The sequence below is a fragment of the Rhinolophus hipposideros genome, assembly GCF_964194185.1.
Source record: "Rhinolophus hipposideros genome assembly, chromosome: 18".
Taxonomy (NCBI): Eukaryota; Metazoa; Chordata; class Mammalia; order Chiroptera; family Rhinolophidae; genus Rhinolophus; species Rhinolophus hipposideros.
In genome coordinates this window covers 42,601,885-42,620,742 of record NC_138064.1, presented here as the reverse complement: position 1 = coordinate 42,620,742, position 18,858 = coordinate 42,601,885, and the positions used below count along the sequence as shown (strand labels likewise).

The window sequence follows — 18,858 nt, the reverse complement described above, 5'->3', positions numbered from 1 at the left end:
TTATCAAAAGTAGATCTTAAAAGTTCACATCACAGGAAAAAAATTACAACTACGTGTGATGATGGATATCAACTAGCCTTATTGTGGTGATTATTTTGTGATGTGTATATATTGAATCATTATGTTGTATACTTGAAACTAATAAGGTTATATGTTAATTATATCTCAAAAAAAAGTAGAGAAAAAAAAGGTACACAACAGTTATTAGCACATAGCAATTCTCTAAACCAGGTATAGCCACAAGCCAATTATTTGATTAAGACCCATACCTGTTCCCTGAAAATGATTCTCCGTAGCCGTGGCTCCACCCTGCTCATGTTCACATTTGAGTTCACTACCCATAGTAGTTTAGGGACATAAAGGCCACTTTTTATTTTATACTGTACCTATCCCTTTCAGTGCAAACTACTAGAATTCTTTAAAAACGTTGTCTTTTTAAATGCGTAATTTGCAATTCATTTCATTAAACAAAAGCGATAACTACAAATATCTTCTACTTAAGCCTTCCACTACTTTAAGTTTCACGATTTTGAGACTTGTATGGCAAAGCCCTAAAGATTCTTAGAAATTATGTTATTTAACAGGATATGCAAGACCTTCCCTTAAGATGCTTCGGTCTTTTGTCTTTCTGAAACATTTATGAGAAAGTACTGTAAGTCTTTCTGGGACCTCAATAAAGGATTTTTCCTCCAAACATTGGCTTCATTTTAACCCTGAGGCCAAGTAACACATCTAGAAATGGATAAAAGACTTGAACAGACAACTTGCAACAGATTTTTTTTATTAGTTTCAGGTGTACAGAACAATGTAATAGTTACATATTTACACCCCTCACAAAGTAATAACCATCCCCAATCTACTACCCCTCTGACATCATATATATCTATTACAATTCTATTGACTATATTCCATATGCTGTACTCCACTTCTGCATGACTATATATATGTATATATATATATATATATATATATATATATATATATACACACACACACTCACACATATGTATATACATATATACATATTATTGAATATATATGTATATATGTTTCATTATAGTTTACATTCAATATTATTCAACTTCAGCCTCTGATGTACAGCGCAGTGGTCAGGCATCTACGCAGTCTATGAAGTGATCCCCCTGATAAGTCCAGTTCCCGTCTGGTACCCCACATAATCTTTACAATGTTATTGATTATATTCCCCATACTATATTTCATATCCTTGTGACTATATTGTGACTACTAATTTGTACTTTTTAATTCCTTCACCTTCTCCCCCATCCCTCCAGCCCCATGCAAAAGACTTTTGATTGGCCAAAACTTTATGAAAATGTGCCTACAATACTAGGCATCAGGGAAATGCAAATTAAAACCATAATGAGATTCCACTTTACTACATTCAAAGGGAAATTTTTTTTAAAAGACTGATATAATCAAATGTTGGAATATGTGGAACATCTAGAGTTTGCATACATTGTATGGGAATAAAATATGATACAATACCTTTGAAAAACTGATTTGCAGTTTCCTATAAAGTTTAACATACATTTACCCATGACCCAACAGTCCATTCCTGGAAATTTAACCAACAAAAATATATGTCCACACAAAGACCAGTATACAAAGGTCTTATTCATAAGTTATAAACTGGATAGGACCCAAATGTCCATTAGCAGAAAATGGATAAATAGTGATATATTCATATAGTGGAATAAGATTAAGTGATAAAAAAATAAACGAAACTACTCCCATAGGCAACAACATGGATTCATTTCAGTGACATTACATGGTGAAAAAAAGTCAGTACAAAAGAATACATACTGCATAATTCCACCTACATGAATCCCAAGAACAGGTGAAATTAATTATGGTGACAAAAATAAGAAATTTGTTGTATCCTGGGGTAAAAGTTGTAGAGGTATGAAGTGTGACTAGGAAAGGTCAAAAGGATATAAAGTTGGGTACATAATGTTAAAAATCAAGGCTCTTGGGGCAGCCAGATGGCTTAGTTGGTTAAAGCATGAGCTCTTAACAAGGTTGCTGGTTCAATTCCCACGTGGGATAGTGTGCTGCATCCCCTGCAACTAAATTGAAAATGGCGACTGGACTTGTAGCTAAGCTGCGCCCTCCACAACTAGACTGAGGGACAACGACTTAACTTGGAACTGATGGGTCCTGGAAAAAACACACTGTTCCCCAATATTCCCCCCAATTTTTTTTTTAAAAAGTACATTGTTTTAATACTAAAATTGACAAGGACAATAAATAAAAGGCAAGTTTTAATTCAATCACTTTCATGAATATAGATTTTAAAATTCTAAATGAAACATTATCAATCCAAATTCATTGTATATGTGTGTGTGTGCGTGCGTGCACGTGCACGCTCGTGTGTGTGTGTGTGTGTGTGTGTGTGTGTGTGTGTGTGTGTGTGTAAAATCACAACCAGGTTTTGGATTCTAAGAATATTCTAAGAACGCAAAGTTCTTTAAAAAGTCCATCAATGTAATTGACTATTAAGATACAAAAAGAAAACTTATATTTTAGGTTCAGGAAAGGAATTTGATGACATTCACATTCATGATGTATAAGTGTTTGTAAACTAAGAATACAAAGGAAATTTCTACAAAAACCTATAGCAAACAAACTTAATGATGAATCATATTAATTAATTAATAAGTAAGTAATAATAAGAGCTTTCTCTTTGAGTTTGGGAATAAGACAGTAATACTTGATATCATTGGTTCTATTTAACATTTCACTTGAGCTTATTTTTTAGCCAGTGCAGTAAAGCAGGTAAAAAGAATAATACAAAAGAATATGGTTGTCATTATTCCAGATGACATGATTTTGCATGAGAAAAACAAATGGAACCTATACTAAATTATTAAAACAAAAAAGTTTAGGAAGTTCACACTATAGAAAAATTGATCATGTTCTCATAAACCAGCACAATTAGAAGCTGAAAAAATTTAAAAGTCCTAGCAACCATTGCATTAAAAAACATAAGATACCTAGGAATGACTGTAACCAATGTTTTATAAGAATCCACAGAGAAAACAAATTATTACAGTGATATTTTGGGTTCTAAAGTGAATATTAAAATGAAAAAAAGATAAAAATAGAGAAGTGATATTAAAGGAAAAATTGGAGGACTTATCTATAGAATATGACATATTATTATAAATCCGTACTATGTAAAATGTTGTATATTGTTATAATATTAAACAACAAAAACAAAATAGTATTATAGAATCCCAAAATAGATGCACATAAAAAAAAGTAGACTGAAGAACAGTTGGGGGAAGGATAATCTTTTTAATAAACCTAAATATCTATTAACAATAGAGTAGGTAAAAAATAGGTGGATTCATAAAACGAAATACTATACCAACATAGTGGTTCCCAAAATGTGGTCCACAAAGACAAAAACTGTTTTCAATATAACACTAGGATGTTATTTGCCATCTTCACTCTTATCCTCTCACAAGTGTTTTCAATTCCACATACTAACTTACCTTTAGGAAATTACCACTTGTAGAGCTTTTCTGTAGTGTCAAAAAAATATCCACAATTATCTGAAAAAGATATTAAAACAACCTTCCCTCTACAACTACATATTTGAATGATACTACACTTTCTTCAAAATAATCAACCAAACAACATATAACAACAGATTAAATGCAGAAACTGATATAAAAATCCAACTTTCTTCTATGAATACAGATATGAAACATATTTGAAAAATGTATATAATGCCACTCTTCATACATTTTTTGTTTGGAAAAAAATAGTTATTTTGATTAAAACACATTATTTATGTTAACATAATGGTTTTATGATTGCTCTATTAAATTAATAAATATTTTCAAATCTTTCATTTTAATTTTTAGTGCATTGATGGATATATATGTGTTTATTTTGTGGTAATATGCTGCTCTGTATACTTATGACATGTACACTTTTGTTTGTGTACTTCATATTTCAATATTTTTTTATAAAAATATATACATTATTTAATTGAAGTAATGATTTTATGTCATAGAGAAAGTGTTATGCAGGGTGACAGGTGGGATATCTTCTGGAGTCTCTAATCCCGCTCCCCGCATAAGAATGCAGGACATGGTGAGGCCAAAAAGGAACACCCACGGAGCCACAGGTAGGGGAGTCATACCATTATAGTCTCACTAGCGGCTGGGTTGGAGACATACGAGACCTGAGCCACACCATCCGCAACCCGCCTTCCACTTGTCTCTGCCAACCAACCTCACATGCTAGCTGCAATCTGCCTCTCTGCTATCGGCAATCCACACTCCACCACGCCATGCGACGCCAGGATGCCACACCAGCACGCTATGCCACCACACCATTACACCGCCCTTTGCTAGCTTAGCCACGGCAGTTATATCAGTGGCCAATGGCTAACCAGTAACAGTCGAAGGCCATCTATTACCTGAGCCAGCAGCTTTCTATGAGTGGCTGAGAGCCTGGAAACTGCTCTTTGGGGTTCTGTCCCCACAGGAGGATTTTCTAGCTCTTTCTCCATTTTTAGATTACACTTTTAGATCTCCACTTTTAGATTACAATTTTAAAACGTTTTTTTTTTTATTACCATTCTAAGGAAATGAATAGAGACTTTACTCCTACGGTTAGAAACATCAATTTAACTTCCTCTTTTCCATATTTAATCAGAGGTGGAGATTAAAAAATATTATGGAAGCTCTCATGATTTTTCATGGGGTAATTATTTGGTTGTTTAGTCTTTCTGTTTTCTGAATTAATAAAATAAAGCAATCAAAAAATTGTTTTTCTCCCATTCAATTTCAGACTTGTTGGACAATCTGATCTCATTCATGATTATCAGCTGTGGGGACCGAGTCCCAGAGAGCAGTTTCCAGGCTCTTGGCCTCATAGGGAAAAGTGCTGGCTTGGGTAGTAGATGGACATCAGCTGTGATTTTATACGCAAGCGATGAAAAGTTGGCCATCAGCTGTTACCGGTCAGCCATTAGCCACTGATATAACTGTTGTGGCTGTGTTGGTCGGTTGGTTGGTTGGTTGGTTGGTTGGCAGAGAAGTGAACAGTGGATTGCAGATTGTGTGGCTCCTGCTTCTTGTGTCTCCAACCCAACCTCCAGCAAGAATATAGTGGTAGACCCCCCATCTATGACCCCCCTGTCTATGGCTCCATTATTGTTCCTTTTTGGCCTCGCCATATGCTGCGTTCTTGTGTAGGGAGCAGGACTAGAGTCCCTGCATGACACCAGTAGTGGAGACATTGTTTCAATACAGCTGTGGGGACAGAGTCCCAGAGAGCAGTTTCCAGGCTCTCGGCCTCAGGTGGAGGGATGATGACTCGGGTAGTAGACGGTCATCAGCTGTGGCTAGTTGACCGTCAGCTGTAACCAGTTAGCCAATTAGCCACTGATATAACTGCCGCAACTGCATTGGTTGGTCGGTCGGTTGGTTGGCAGGCAGAGAAGCAGACGGCAGGTTGCAGATCATGTGGATCTAGCCTCCAGTGAGACTATAGTCCCTCTAGTGAGACTATAGTGGTATGACTCCCCTATCTATAGCTCAATGGCTGTTCCTTTTTGTCCTAGCCATATCCTGCTTTCTTATGTGGGGAGTGGGAGCAAAGACCCCGCAGGCCACCTTGCATGACAAATGGTACAACGAGCAGGGTCCCCTGCATGACACAATCAAAGATTATTAGTACTGGAACACACAAAAATATCTTTAAAGTTTTCCAGGTCCTAGTTAGAAGATGTCAAGGAGAATAAGCTGGAGTCTTGATGAAAAAGGAAAAATGAATTGTTACAGGGAATGCAGAACAAATATTTGTTACCTCCTACCATGTACAGGAACTATCCATATTTACATTAATGATGTCAGTATCTCTGTGAAATAGGTGATTTCTTTTCTGTTGGATTTAACATTTTATAAGTATCAGTGATCTAACCAGAGGGGAAAAATACAATTCCGTCTGTTGCTAAAGTTGGTGGTCTTCCAATTCATTATAAATGCCTCTGAGTCACCAGAAGTGATTTAAAGATGATAAATCTCTAATTATGGCACAGTTATTATTCTGTAGTCACTAGAATTATAGGCTTGGAGAAGTAGAACCCAGTCAACTATGCTTAGAGAAAAAAATATTCAATGTCAGCCAATATCGGGGATCTTTGGTGTCCCCAAAATGACTTATAGACAAAAACATATGAAAACTAGTATTCTAGAAGGTATTTCCTTGCCAAAATCCTGTCTACTTTCATATAATCACATTTCAGCAAATTTATCCTTTGTATGAACTAATTACTTCTAGATATAAGTGATTCTTCACTTGAGTCTCCCGATTTAGACATACTTACAAGGGTCATAAAACATATTTCATCTTTAATTTGTAGGAGTTTGAACAGTCAGATTAAAGAATTAGAGATTAAAAAGTAGGAAAGCTTTTCTTTTTGATTTTATACTTTCAACTTACATTTTCTCTCAGGATCCAGTATTAACTTTCATTTAACAGCAATCTCAAAAGTATGCCTCTTAGTCAGTTCCCTAGGGAAAATGGTAAACCAATAAAAACAAAGACAGTACAGTCATTTTTTGGCATGAGAGTATAACTTATTTGAACATATCAGGAAGCATCAATAACATATAGTGACGTACAAGATAAATGGAAATGTGATATACTGTAGTGTTATAGAATAAAAAGTGTCTTTTCTCCTAATATACATGTCAGTCTAGCAAGGGAATGGTCTAAAGCTCTCTGGTGTCTATCAGGCCATGGGCCATCCTGAGAATATATAGTGCAGATCATGTAGAGACCTGCAAATAGAACACCACATATCAACAGAAGGATGTATGTCTTTGTAGATTTCAAGAGATAATGTTTCAATTGGAGAACTATAGTGTTTAGCCCACTGGAATGTCACAGAGTCCAGATTTTAAAAATACCTTAGTTAAAGCAGCCATTTGTGAAATACTTAACTCCTTGATTAAAACATATACTATATATATATATATATATATATATATATATATATATATATATATATACACACACATATATACACTTAACTCCTTGATTAAAACATATAATATATATACATGAATATATATGTGTGTATATATATGTGTGTATATATATATATGTGTGTATATATATATAACATATATATATATATACATGAAAAGAAAGAGAAAGAAAATGCCAGATGCCAGATACTGTAGTCCATCTCACAGAACTTCAAATAATATGAAAATTAACTAGGTCATCTGAGATAATGTCTAAGCGATAGGCAAACCCTCAAACCAATTGATTTCTATCAAAATGATTATTAATAGTTTTTATTATGTTAAATTAGTTGTCTGTTTCAAATGTGTGAATGTGATCATATTTCTTAACCTTGGGAAAGTTGTGCATTTAAATATATATATAGATAAATAATATTAGTAGGTACCAATTTCCCTTAATTTTGAATATTAGTGTCACCACCCACAAGGCAAATTATATAGTATTATTAAAACATCTGACATGTAACCCAAATTCAAATCATTATAAAAGAGAAAAATAATAAGCATAAAGATTATTCCAATTATCAAACCATTTTAAAAAATCTAAGTCTGAAAACACTTCAATTATGTATTTTTCCCAAGGCAATATATAATACATATGTTTGTTCAACTCAAAACTCTTATTAAGGACTCATTACCCATCTCACCATTGAACTAAGTGTTTAAGGAAAGAAAACTGAATAAGATATCAATCCTACCTGAAGGGAATTACAGTGTCATGGGGAAATGAGGATGCAAAATTAATTTAAATTTACTATGGTAATTTAGGTGAAGAAAGACTTGTATTGAGGAAATGTATTTAATTAAATCTTTAAAAAAAAATCAGATAACTCCTCTGTGAAGGAAATAATATAAGAGCAGAGTTTACGTGTGTTATATGTTCTAACCAAACTAGAAATGAAAGGAAGTCCTTTTCCTTCCAGGGGGAGGAAACAGTATGAACAAAGGTACAGAAGTAAGAAAAGACATAGTACATGTGCACGTTTCTGTGTGTGTGTGTGTGTGTGTGTGTGTGTGTGTGACCGAGAGTATCTGTGCAAATAATGAGTGACGTAGTCTGAGGAAGGGCATCACTGAGGCTGTACCTTGAACAGCAGAGCATGATGACCTTGTTAAGTGATCATTTTTTTTAAATGTTGATATAATCAGATCTGTGTTTTCAATTCATTGATTTGAGTGTGTTGCAAAGTTTCGAGGGGTACAATCCAATGCACAAATTACATGGGACTCTGTTACAGTTACTCAGGCAATAGGTAAGGAGGATCCAATAAAGACAAATGGAATAAAAAGGGGCAGCTTTTTTATTATATGCAAGTGATGAAAAGTGTAAGACTAGATACTTCATTAATGTGGCTGGTAAGAGTGAGGTGTAGCCAGAATAGCTCACCAAGTCCCTACCTTGGGTGATATGTATATGGAGGTGTCGTTAAGTGAAATGTGAAATGAGGAGTTATATTGGATATACGATGGAGAAGAAGGAGAGAGCAGTGAATGATGATTTGAGTTTGGGTTACATATCAGACATCCAAATGATTATTCACTGTGTAACATGTGACTTTTTTTTCTAAAAGTCACAATAGAGATCATGTCAAGAAGTAAATATCTGGCATAAAAATCAGCATAGGGTTGTTAGTTAAAATCTTGAGTTTAAGGAAAATGGACCAAAGAAGAAGAAAACTTAAAAAAAAACACACAAATAAACAAACAAAAACGCTAAGAAGAAATCACACTAAGATCACTCCCTAATGGAGAAAATGAAAATATGATTTTAAAAATATATAAGAAAAAATCAGGGCAAAGATTGTCAGAAAGCTAAGGAAGCTAGAGTTCAACCATTAAATCTGATGTCATGGAAGAGATTGGTTAAAATTTCTTTGTCACAATAGATTGAATGGTGAATGGGAAGGATGACTGCTGGATTTCTGTCAAAAGAAGTTCTCTAAAAAGGGAGAAAGCATGAGAGAGAGAGAGAGAGAGAGAGAGAGAGAGAGAGAGAGAGAGAGAGAGAGAGAGAGAGAGAGAGAATCGAAGAGTAGAAAAAAGTTATTTAGAAAAGGAGAAACTTAAACAATGGAGCTGACAGAGAAGAGAGCAGAAGAACAATTGCTCGTGTTCCCTGAGAAGAAAGGAGGTGGAACTAAGAGCTTTGAAGCAGGAATTAGCCTCCATGAGGAAAGCCCCTCAAATTTTGAGGCCAGACGAGAAAATATTACAGTAGGGCAATGTAGATAAATTGGCCTGAGGGAAGGGAATAAAGCTGAATTGTTTGTAATTGTGCATCTTATTTTCTTAAAGAAAAACAGGAAGGGAGATTGTAGAGGCTGAAGAGATTAGGTTTGATTGAGTAAAGGGATTAAAGAGAGCAATGAAAATTATGACAAGGCAGCTAACAAAAAAAGAAAGAAGCAGAGAGGCTATATAGATAGTAGATATTAACCTCTCTATTATACATTTTTAGTTAGGACTTTTGATTTCAATGTTACATTCAGCCTATAAATGCAGCATACTCCATTCATCCAAAGGATAATTTTATATAGCTGATTATATATAATTAGGACCTTAAGCAATCCAGAAATTAAGAGAAAAGTGCTGGAAGATGCAAAATAAATGGAATTGAAATAGAGAACTGTAATATTGCAGCTAAAACCTAAACTAAGAGTTACAGGACCCTTAAGAAGCTTGACTATAGGAGTCAGTAAACTCCGAATCTATGATTAGGCCTTAGGCTAATCGTCAGAGTTTAGAAAGGGAACTAAATCTGAAGAGCTGAACCAACAGCAGAACAAACTTCTCTGGAAACAAAATGACCCATCTGTGAAAGTAGTTATCCACATGTGGGAGTTGCAGACTAAGGAATCTGCAAAGCAGACCTTGAAGTAGCTCTAGAGTCTAGACTATCACTTGTAAGACTGTGTAAAAGCAAAGCCGGCCGTATCTGACAGTGAAATACATAGACACCCTCAAATGCCAAGTGTAAATTTCCTGTTTTGGTAAGGGTGGTGCTCCCGGCTTTTCTGACTGCTGCAGACTCAGATACCACACTGAATCCTGAATCTGGATGTGAGAGGTGCTAATTACTACTTAATTGTCTTTGCTTATAGACTGGGTTCTTAAGTTTCTACTCTTTTTCAATGAATGGAGCTTGGGAATGCATATTAGTTTTAGAAACATAAAAATAAACTACTAAATATTTCTGATATTTCCAAATCACCTTTAAAAGCATAGAGATTTATCTTAGTTTAAATGCTTTCATCTTTTTTCTTTCACGCTGAAATCTTAATTCATAACTTTAACACAATGTCTAACTTATGTTTTCTATTCTAAGTTACAAAATAACAATACTAATGAATTCAATTTAAAGTTATGTAACCTTGCGTTATGTGTATTCATGTTTAAAAATACCCTATTATCATATATTGTTGATTTATTAAAACTGAATTCACCACCAACAGCACTATGACTTATTCCTGAATGCAGCTTTTCTTACTAACAGATACATTTTCTGGATAAAGCACGTTATAACCTGCTTGCATTTAGGGACACTAGACAGCACTTGAGCACTATGCTTGGGATTCATTTTAAACAGCAAAATCACTAAAAATGTGAAAAATGTAACAGCAAAGAGATCACAAAGAGGACACTTATTTACAGTAACTGGGAATGTCCAAGGGACATTTCTTTTCTTCAAGATGAAAAGAAAAAGATCAAAACTATGAATAATAAAATGGCAATAAAATTACTTTAAATGTAAGTGAATTGAATGCTTCAATCAAAAGATAGGGAAGCAGAATGGATAAGAAATCAAAACCCTTACTTATGCTGCCCACAAGAGACTAACTTTAGATCGAAAGGCACACACAGACTGAAAGTAAAGGAATGGGAAAAGATATTTCATGAAAATGGAAATAAACAAAATAAGCTGAGGTAGCAACACTTATACCACACAAAATAGACTTTAAAACAAGAGACAAAGGAGAACCTAGTGATTCCACTTCAGGGTATTTATCTGAAGAAACTCAAACGCTACTTTGAGGGGACATGTGTATCCATATGTTCATTGAAGCATTGTTTACAATAGCCAAGAAATGGAGGAAGCCTGCTTGTCCATCAATGGATAAATGGATAAAGAGGAGGTGGTACATATACACAATGGAATATTGCTCAGCCATAGAAGGGAATGTGTTCTTGCCATCTGCGGTGGCATGGATGGACCTGGAGGGTATTGTGCTGAATGGAGTGTAAGACAAAGGCAGATACAATGTGATTTCACTTATACGTAGAATCTAAAGAGGAAAACAAACAAACAAAAGAAACAATTAAACAATGAATTAAAACATGTCAGAATGGCGAAAAGGAAATTGAGAGTGTTTTCATGGAAGCTAAACCAGAGCGAGTTTCAATAGAGAAGAAGTGGATAATAATGTTAATTATGACAAAGAAGTGAAACAAGTTAAACGCAGAAAGACATCCAAGAGATTTGGCAATTAAAAAGGACTTGGTGACTCTAGCAAAGAGTTTCACTGCAGTGAAAGTCAGATTGGTTTAGATTGAGAGGGAAATGGATAGTTAGAAATTCCAGGGAGCTTACTTATGATCAAGCACCGAGTTTCAGGTTTGTCAAGGTTCGAATCTCAAATTGGCCACTTGAAAACTGTAAACTTTGGAAATTTATTTAGTGCTTCTGTGCTTTTGTTTTGTTATCTGTATAATAGGTTTGATAATAGTATTTAAATCATAGAGTATTGTTCTAAAGAAGGAATGAGTTAATATATGTGAGGTGCTTAGAACATTACCTGGCACATAATAAGCACTTAATAAAATTAGATACACTCTGATCACATACTTTTATAATAAACTCACTGTTAAAAGAAATATAGCAATCAAAAAAGGCATCTATATAATTATAACTCTATTTATTGGAGAAGAAGGCCGACATAAAAACTCTACAAATATCTTTAAAAATTAGGTAAGACTTTGTTTACCATTAAGTAAAAACAGACTGCAAAAAATTTAATTATGCCATATACTTCAATTTCATAAAAAACAATGTTTATTTTTAACTTCGAAATCATGTCCCCTTCAAAGAGCCTTTATAATATTTCTTATACATACTTAACTTTACTATTTATCATTTTAAAATGCATTATGTACTCTACATTATAATATTTTACAACTTAGTTTTACTTAAGATTAAAACATTAAAATTTTTTCTAAATTAAAAAAAGTAATTAAGATGAAAAACTGTACATTTATTTTATTTGATTCCCAGTTTAATCAAAATGTTATGTTTCATTTATTTATCCTTTAACATCATGAAGTGTTGAAAATTTTTTTAATGTTGTGGTTTTCTTGGACGTTGCATTACCATGAAACTGCAATGTTTTAAGTGTGAAAGCATTAGAGTTTCAAGTTTGATTTGGCATGAAAACTTTTCTTTGGCAAACCTTCAGCATCAAAGACATACATGCCTATTTGTGGTTTCTTATGGTTTTGAGCTTCTTTGGGGGGAAAGGCATTGGCTTAATATGGTTAAAAATATCTTTGTGGGGGTGCTGGCAGGTAGAAAGAGAAACAGACAAGAAAGACTGATTACACGATGGATTCTCAAAAGATGTCCCAGGAGGGAAAAATTATTCTGTTAACCATTTTAAATATAATACCCATATTAGGTACAGTTCATACTTGACAAAGTTGTGTTTGGTATTTATTTAAGCTAAATTTGCCTTGGTATTAATCCCAGATATTCAATTTTCTATTTCTGGAACTTGGTGTGTTGTCTTTACCTTAAAAATGTCTCATCTCTTCTGAGCAATCCACAGTTGTTCCATCAGATTCTCGAACTCAATTTTCCCAAATACATTATTATCAACTCTGTCATATAATTCCACTTCCTCCTATATGAGTGGAATTTTATCATTTTAGTGGAGTCAAGATCTCTTTTATTCTTTCAACAGAATAATTCAACAATAAATATTGAATAACTAATATGTGCTATATACTATTTATATGTGTTGGTACAGAGAGAAAAAGAAAATCTGTTCAATAGTCCCTGTATGTAACCTTCAACTTAGAGAGCAATCAAGTCAGTAATATTTATTGAAAATCATCATAATCACATCTTTCTAATGAGGCATGATGTGAATCATTCATAAGACCTATACTTGTAAGAAATCAGACAGTAAAGCTAAATTCCCGAAGTGAAAGCAGAAACAGTATGTGCAAAGACTTTATGAAAAGTAGGTATGAATAGCAATAAGGGAAACTTATCTCAAGGCATTCAGAGCTATAAAAATACCAGTAAGGCTGAAGTGATATCTTGATTGGTAGGCAAAGGGTTGGGATGGTATTTGAGATAAATATGAAGATGAAGGTAAGAGTTGTGTCATGCAAAAGTTAATACCTATTAAGATATTCATTAAGTACTTAGTACTGTTCTAAATGCACTATTATTTACACTCACTTAATTTTCACAGTAATTTCATATTATAGATACATTTTCATTCCTACTGTATAGAAACCTGGAACAGAGAATTAAATAACTTTCCCAGAATTACATAGTAAGCAGAAGAGCTAGGATTTGAAGTGACTCCAGAGGCTGTTTGATTAGCCAAGAGTTTTACAGTCTCACTAGATGAACTGCTGGGTGATGCTAAGGGTTTAACATTATTTCAAGTTTACATTATTCTAAATGTATTTTAACACTGGCATGAAAGATACTAAAACTTTTAAGGCGAGAAGGAGGCAACATGAACATTTTGTATTTAAAATACTCTGATGGTTCATTGGGGAGTCGAATCAAGGATCTTCCTGTATTTATTAAAGTTTTCTATTGGTGCAATAATGGTGGCTTAGGCTTCGATGATGGCACCAAAGATGTTGGGAAGTGGATAGACCTGAGAGCTACTCAGGCCTTAGAATTCAAAATGGTTGGCTATTAGTTAGAGTTAGGTGAGGGAGATATATGAAAGACTCCTAGGTTACTATCATAAACAATTTTGATTACTAGATTATGGAAATATAGACCTTTTAGCCCACAAAGCAAATATACTAACATACGCATATTAACATAGGTGTGTTTATGTATGTCATGTCATGGAGCTAACAACCACATGAAGCATATGCAATGGCCACTCAAGGAATCAGGGATCTCAAGTTAAGACATTCTGCGCTATCTGTCTTCTGTATCATATTTCATAGAGGTTAGTTCTTTTGCTAGTGGAGCCAAGTTTCAATGCTTGGAATACAGTCAGTTCACCAGAAATTAGTCCAGACAGTGAAAGTAGTGTTGAAGGTGAGTTGAAGTCTGGATCCAATTCAATAGCAGAAAATAGTATAGGAGTGAATCTGAGAACCAAAATCCAAAGAGCAAATTCCGTATCTGAGCTGGCAAGCGAAACTTAGTATTCAAATGCTGATTTTAGAAGTTATGAAACTGCGGTAGCAGATACCCATGAAAACACATAACTGGATGCTCATGGGTTTTTCTCAGTTGTTCTTATAGGTACCATATATTTAGCCTTGTACCATAAATTTATAATCACTTTACAAAATTCCTCTTAAAAATTACTAAAAATCTATCACTTTTCTATCTCTAGTGTTACTGTCCCATTTCACTAGACAACAAGTTCCAGTTGGCAGAGATAGTTGCCTGTTTTGTTCACTTCTTTCTCTCCAACATTTAGAAGAGTATTAAACCTCTGAACACTATAGTGGTCCCTCAAGAATATTGTTGAAATCATTCATAAACGTCCTGCCTTCTTTGTCTTGCATATAAGCTGACAAAATGTCATCTAGCTCCAGCACATTTTAACTATATATCTTGGTAGGACCCAGAGAACAAGACATGAATGAACGTAACTTTTGTCTTATCCTTCCAGCAATGATAGAGTAGCTTGTAAGAGACAAATTCTGATACTGGGAATTATAACTATAAAAGCTATGTAATGTTACAAATATAGCTGTTATAAGTATTTAAAAGAGTAGCTAAGGCAGGCAGGACTTCAGAGGCTAAGTTGTTGAGACAGGAAAACACATTAAGGTAAGACCCAGATTCTTCACTGCTTTTCAACCCAAGGAATTTGCATGTATATAACTTGCACAGCCTGATCAGTAGCTTGGCACTTTTGGAAGCCTGAAGAGTGTGAGTAGGCAAAAAATGGAGTTGAGGATTACAAATTAGTGCTATAAATTATAACTTCAAGTTACAGCTGAAGGGTTTAAGTCAGAGAAAGAATAAAACTATACGAAAAAGAGCATGAAATTCTGCACTGCTTTTTCTAGAGGTGTTTCCCAGTCCCTGTGTTTTATATGGTAAATGGCCAGGAAGCCAAGCCTAAAGTAGGAGAGGCTAAAAACCTTAAGCAAAACGTTAGCAGTAATAGTGCTAGAGAGACAAAGAAAAAAATAAAAAGTGGACCTCAGGGCATAATAAGAAAGAAGATACCTGGAACACAACCCAGGCCTCCAGCTGAGACTTCTGAATGACCTCACCATACAGGGAAGAAAAGCACTCTTCGTTAAGTGCTGAAATATAGCCTCAAGTCATTGTTGATGTTAATCTGCATCTATTCTAATAAAATGCCAGACAAGCAAAATCTTCCCTGAAATAAAGTAGAAGAACTCAGATAATAAATAATTTGTATATAAAGTAATTATTAAGTCAACTATTATAGCTGAGGAGGATTAGACAATCAAAACAAAGAAAAATAAATTCATTGGAAAGATGTTCCATGGAGTCTAGTTTTCATACATGAATTTTAGAAAAACTAGTGCATTCAAGAAAATAGATTTAGAAGAGAGAGAGAGAGAGAGAGAGAGAGAGAGAGAGAGAGAGAGAGAGACAGAGAGAGAAATTTTCCAGGGAACTTGAGACTACTAAGAAGAATCAAATGGGAATTCTAAAATTGAAAACTACAATAACTTTAAATAAAAATGCAATACATGGAACTAACATCCAAATAGACACTGCAGAAAGACAATTAAACTGGAAGACTGATGAGTAGAAATTGTTCAAACGGAAGAAAGGTGAGCAAAAAGAAAACAAGACTTTACACAAATAGAAAAATCATCAATTGTTGTGGGAAATTGTAATAGATATTTTAGATAGCTGACAGAACATGTAGAAAAAATGTATCAGTGTAGATTTGAATAACAACATTAAGAAACTAGCCCTACATGACATGTATAGAATACCAATACCAATAATTGTAGCAAACTCACTATTTTCTAAAACAGATGGAACGTTTACTACAATGCTGGAAGCTAGTCTGAATACATTTCTAAGTATGTAAATAATAGATTATATTTGTAAACCAATTAAACAAGAAAACAATAGGAACAAGAATATATAACAAATAAATAATTTTTTTCAAAGAATGTGGAAAAGAAAGAAACATCTCCATGTTTTACAGGATGAGCGAAAGTATGATAGCAAAACCTGACAAGGCCATCTCAAGAAAGGGGAATTGTAAGTCAACTTTTCTCACACACGTCATAAAAATTCAAAACAAATATCTGCTAACTGAATATATGTATATAGGATAGATATATACGTATATATACATATATAGCCTATATATATGTATATTCTATATATATGTATATATACGTATATATCTATCCTATATACATATATTCAGTTGCATATATAAATATGTATATACTAATATATGTATATGCTAATATACTAATATTATGTATACATGCATATATACATATATACATACACATATATACTTGGGAATTAAGCAATTAAAGAGTAAGTATAACCTTATTCTGAGATACAGAAATCTACTGAAAAAAATACATATTTACATATTTGTTTTCAAAAACAAACATACATATATATTTATGAAAGAGTAGAAGTTATCTCCCATACTTCAAGTTTAAAATGAGACAAGAGTATTCATTATGACCATTTTTATTGATCATTGTTCTGGATATTTTACCCAGTAAAATAAGGAAGCATAGCAATAAAACTATCATTATTTATAGTCAACATGATTGTATAGACAAAAAAAAATCTAAAAGACGTATACACTATGCTTTTATACTACTTTCCATTATTACAATTTTACTTTTAGAATTAATAAATTAGAAAGGTTGATGATACATAGTTAATATAAAAATCAAATATGTTGTTTATATTGTTATGTATCAAATATATATTTATAAACAACTAAATGGTACACTTAAAAAGTGATACCATATACAGCATATCCATATTTATAATATCTCAACATTGAATACTACATAACTGAGGAAAATTAATCACCTGGAATGTATTGTGGTAATAGATACACTTAATAATTAACAGAATATTTATTCACATTTGTCTCCTGGGCCACGGATTGAGGACCATTATGATAGGGGGGAAAAATGCCGTGCCCTGGAATCACTTTCACCCCACACTAGTCAGCACTGAGTCAGAAAACAAAAACAATACTACATCTCCGGTTGTGCAGGCCAGGAGTTTAAACTGTACCCAATTCCCATGTGAGTATTGGGCACTGTAAGTGAAGTTCTAGTGTCAATTTTTAGTGTCTGATTTGGTAGGCAGTGTTAGACTAGTTGCTCCAAATTTCCTTCTGTGTTTAAACTGAAGAGAAGTACCGGGGCTAAACCCTTAGAGCCATGTGACTTGTCCACAACAGTTTAAGGTTCACCTTTCACCTTATGGTTTCAGGTTTGTCCTGGATGCGTTAATTATATAAATTCTAAACAAGAATTACATAATTCTTAAAAATAATTATATAATTTAGAATTATATAAATTCTAAAATTCTAAAGTAACAGTCTAGAAACCAGAGGCCTTGAGGTCTCAGCTTCAATGAGACAAACATTATAGTTTTTAATCAATGAACAAATGAAGGGAATATAGGTCTGTATTTTAAAGGGAATATACTACCTTTTTTGTGATAAAATAGAACTGAGTGAAAATATCCAAATCAGCGTATAAGAAGATAACTAAACCGGGCTTGGGGATGTAACACTGTGCCGAGGGATTAGGTTTCCTCGAAGAGAAAATTTGGTGGTTTGTAAAAGATACTTCAGTAAGAAATAAACAATTGATAAATGACACAGAGAGAGAGAGAGAGAGAGAGAGAGAGAGAGAGAGAGAGAGAGAGAGAGAAGGATGGAAGGAAGGAAGGGAGAGGAAGGAAGATGGTAGTTCAATTGTAAGAACAGAGACCTATCATTTGGTAAAAGATTGAATTCAAAGTTTAGCTGGAGATACAAACTAGAAAAATGGTATATTGAGGGAGAAATGTAATGCTTTCAGATCTTATTAATCTTAAAGAAATAAATAAAGAAGGAAAATGTGTCAGCTGTTAATAGATCATACTGAGTCCCTGATGGAGCCAAGTCTCAAAAAACAGATTGGATCTTTCTTCCAAAGCAAGCTCAGATCCAGAAAATGACTGAAATGTACCTAGGTATTACATTTTCATAGCAAGAACAATTAGAAAATTATTTCCTTAAAGACTGAGACATCTAGGCCACATGATTACAGAAAACAATTCACTGACCTGCGGAGGAAGCCCAAGGGTATTGGAATAAAATACTCAAGGGATTTGTAGTTGATTTTCAAAATGATACTATAGGCGGAGCTACAGGTACTACCTATGCCTAAGACATGTGTGAAATTAGTCCTCTAAGAAAAAGTCCAAAAAAAGACACATTGAAGCACTGAGGTTGGAGGTGGAAAGACAAAGACAGATTGTGATTCCAGGCCTAGGTAATGTCCTTATGGGAGGACATCTGCTGGATGTGATTCTTCTAAATCA

At 33.9% G+C, this 18,858-nt stretch overlaps 1 protein-coding gene across 1 annotated transcript in view; it reads right to left on the bottom strand.

The window, feature by feature from the left end:
* The window catches only part of LOC308510431 (cadherin-related family member 4-like), a gene marked incomplete at both ends in the record, with an annotated part of 118,807 nt that extends 118,465 nt beyond the window's left edge, over positions 1-342 (bottom strand). Inside the window, one exon of the mRNA XM_081079717.1 lies at positions 270-342. Coding sequence (XP_080935843.1) covers positions 270-342 — 73 coding nt within the window. The remainder of the gene's footprint in view (positions 1-269) is intronic.
* Between the last annotated feature and the right edge of the window lie 18,516 nt (positions 343-18,858).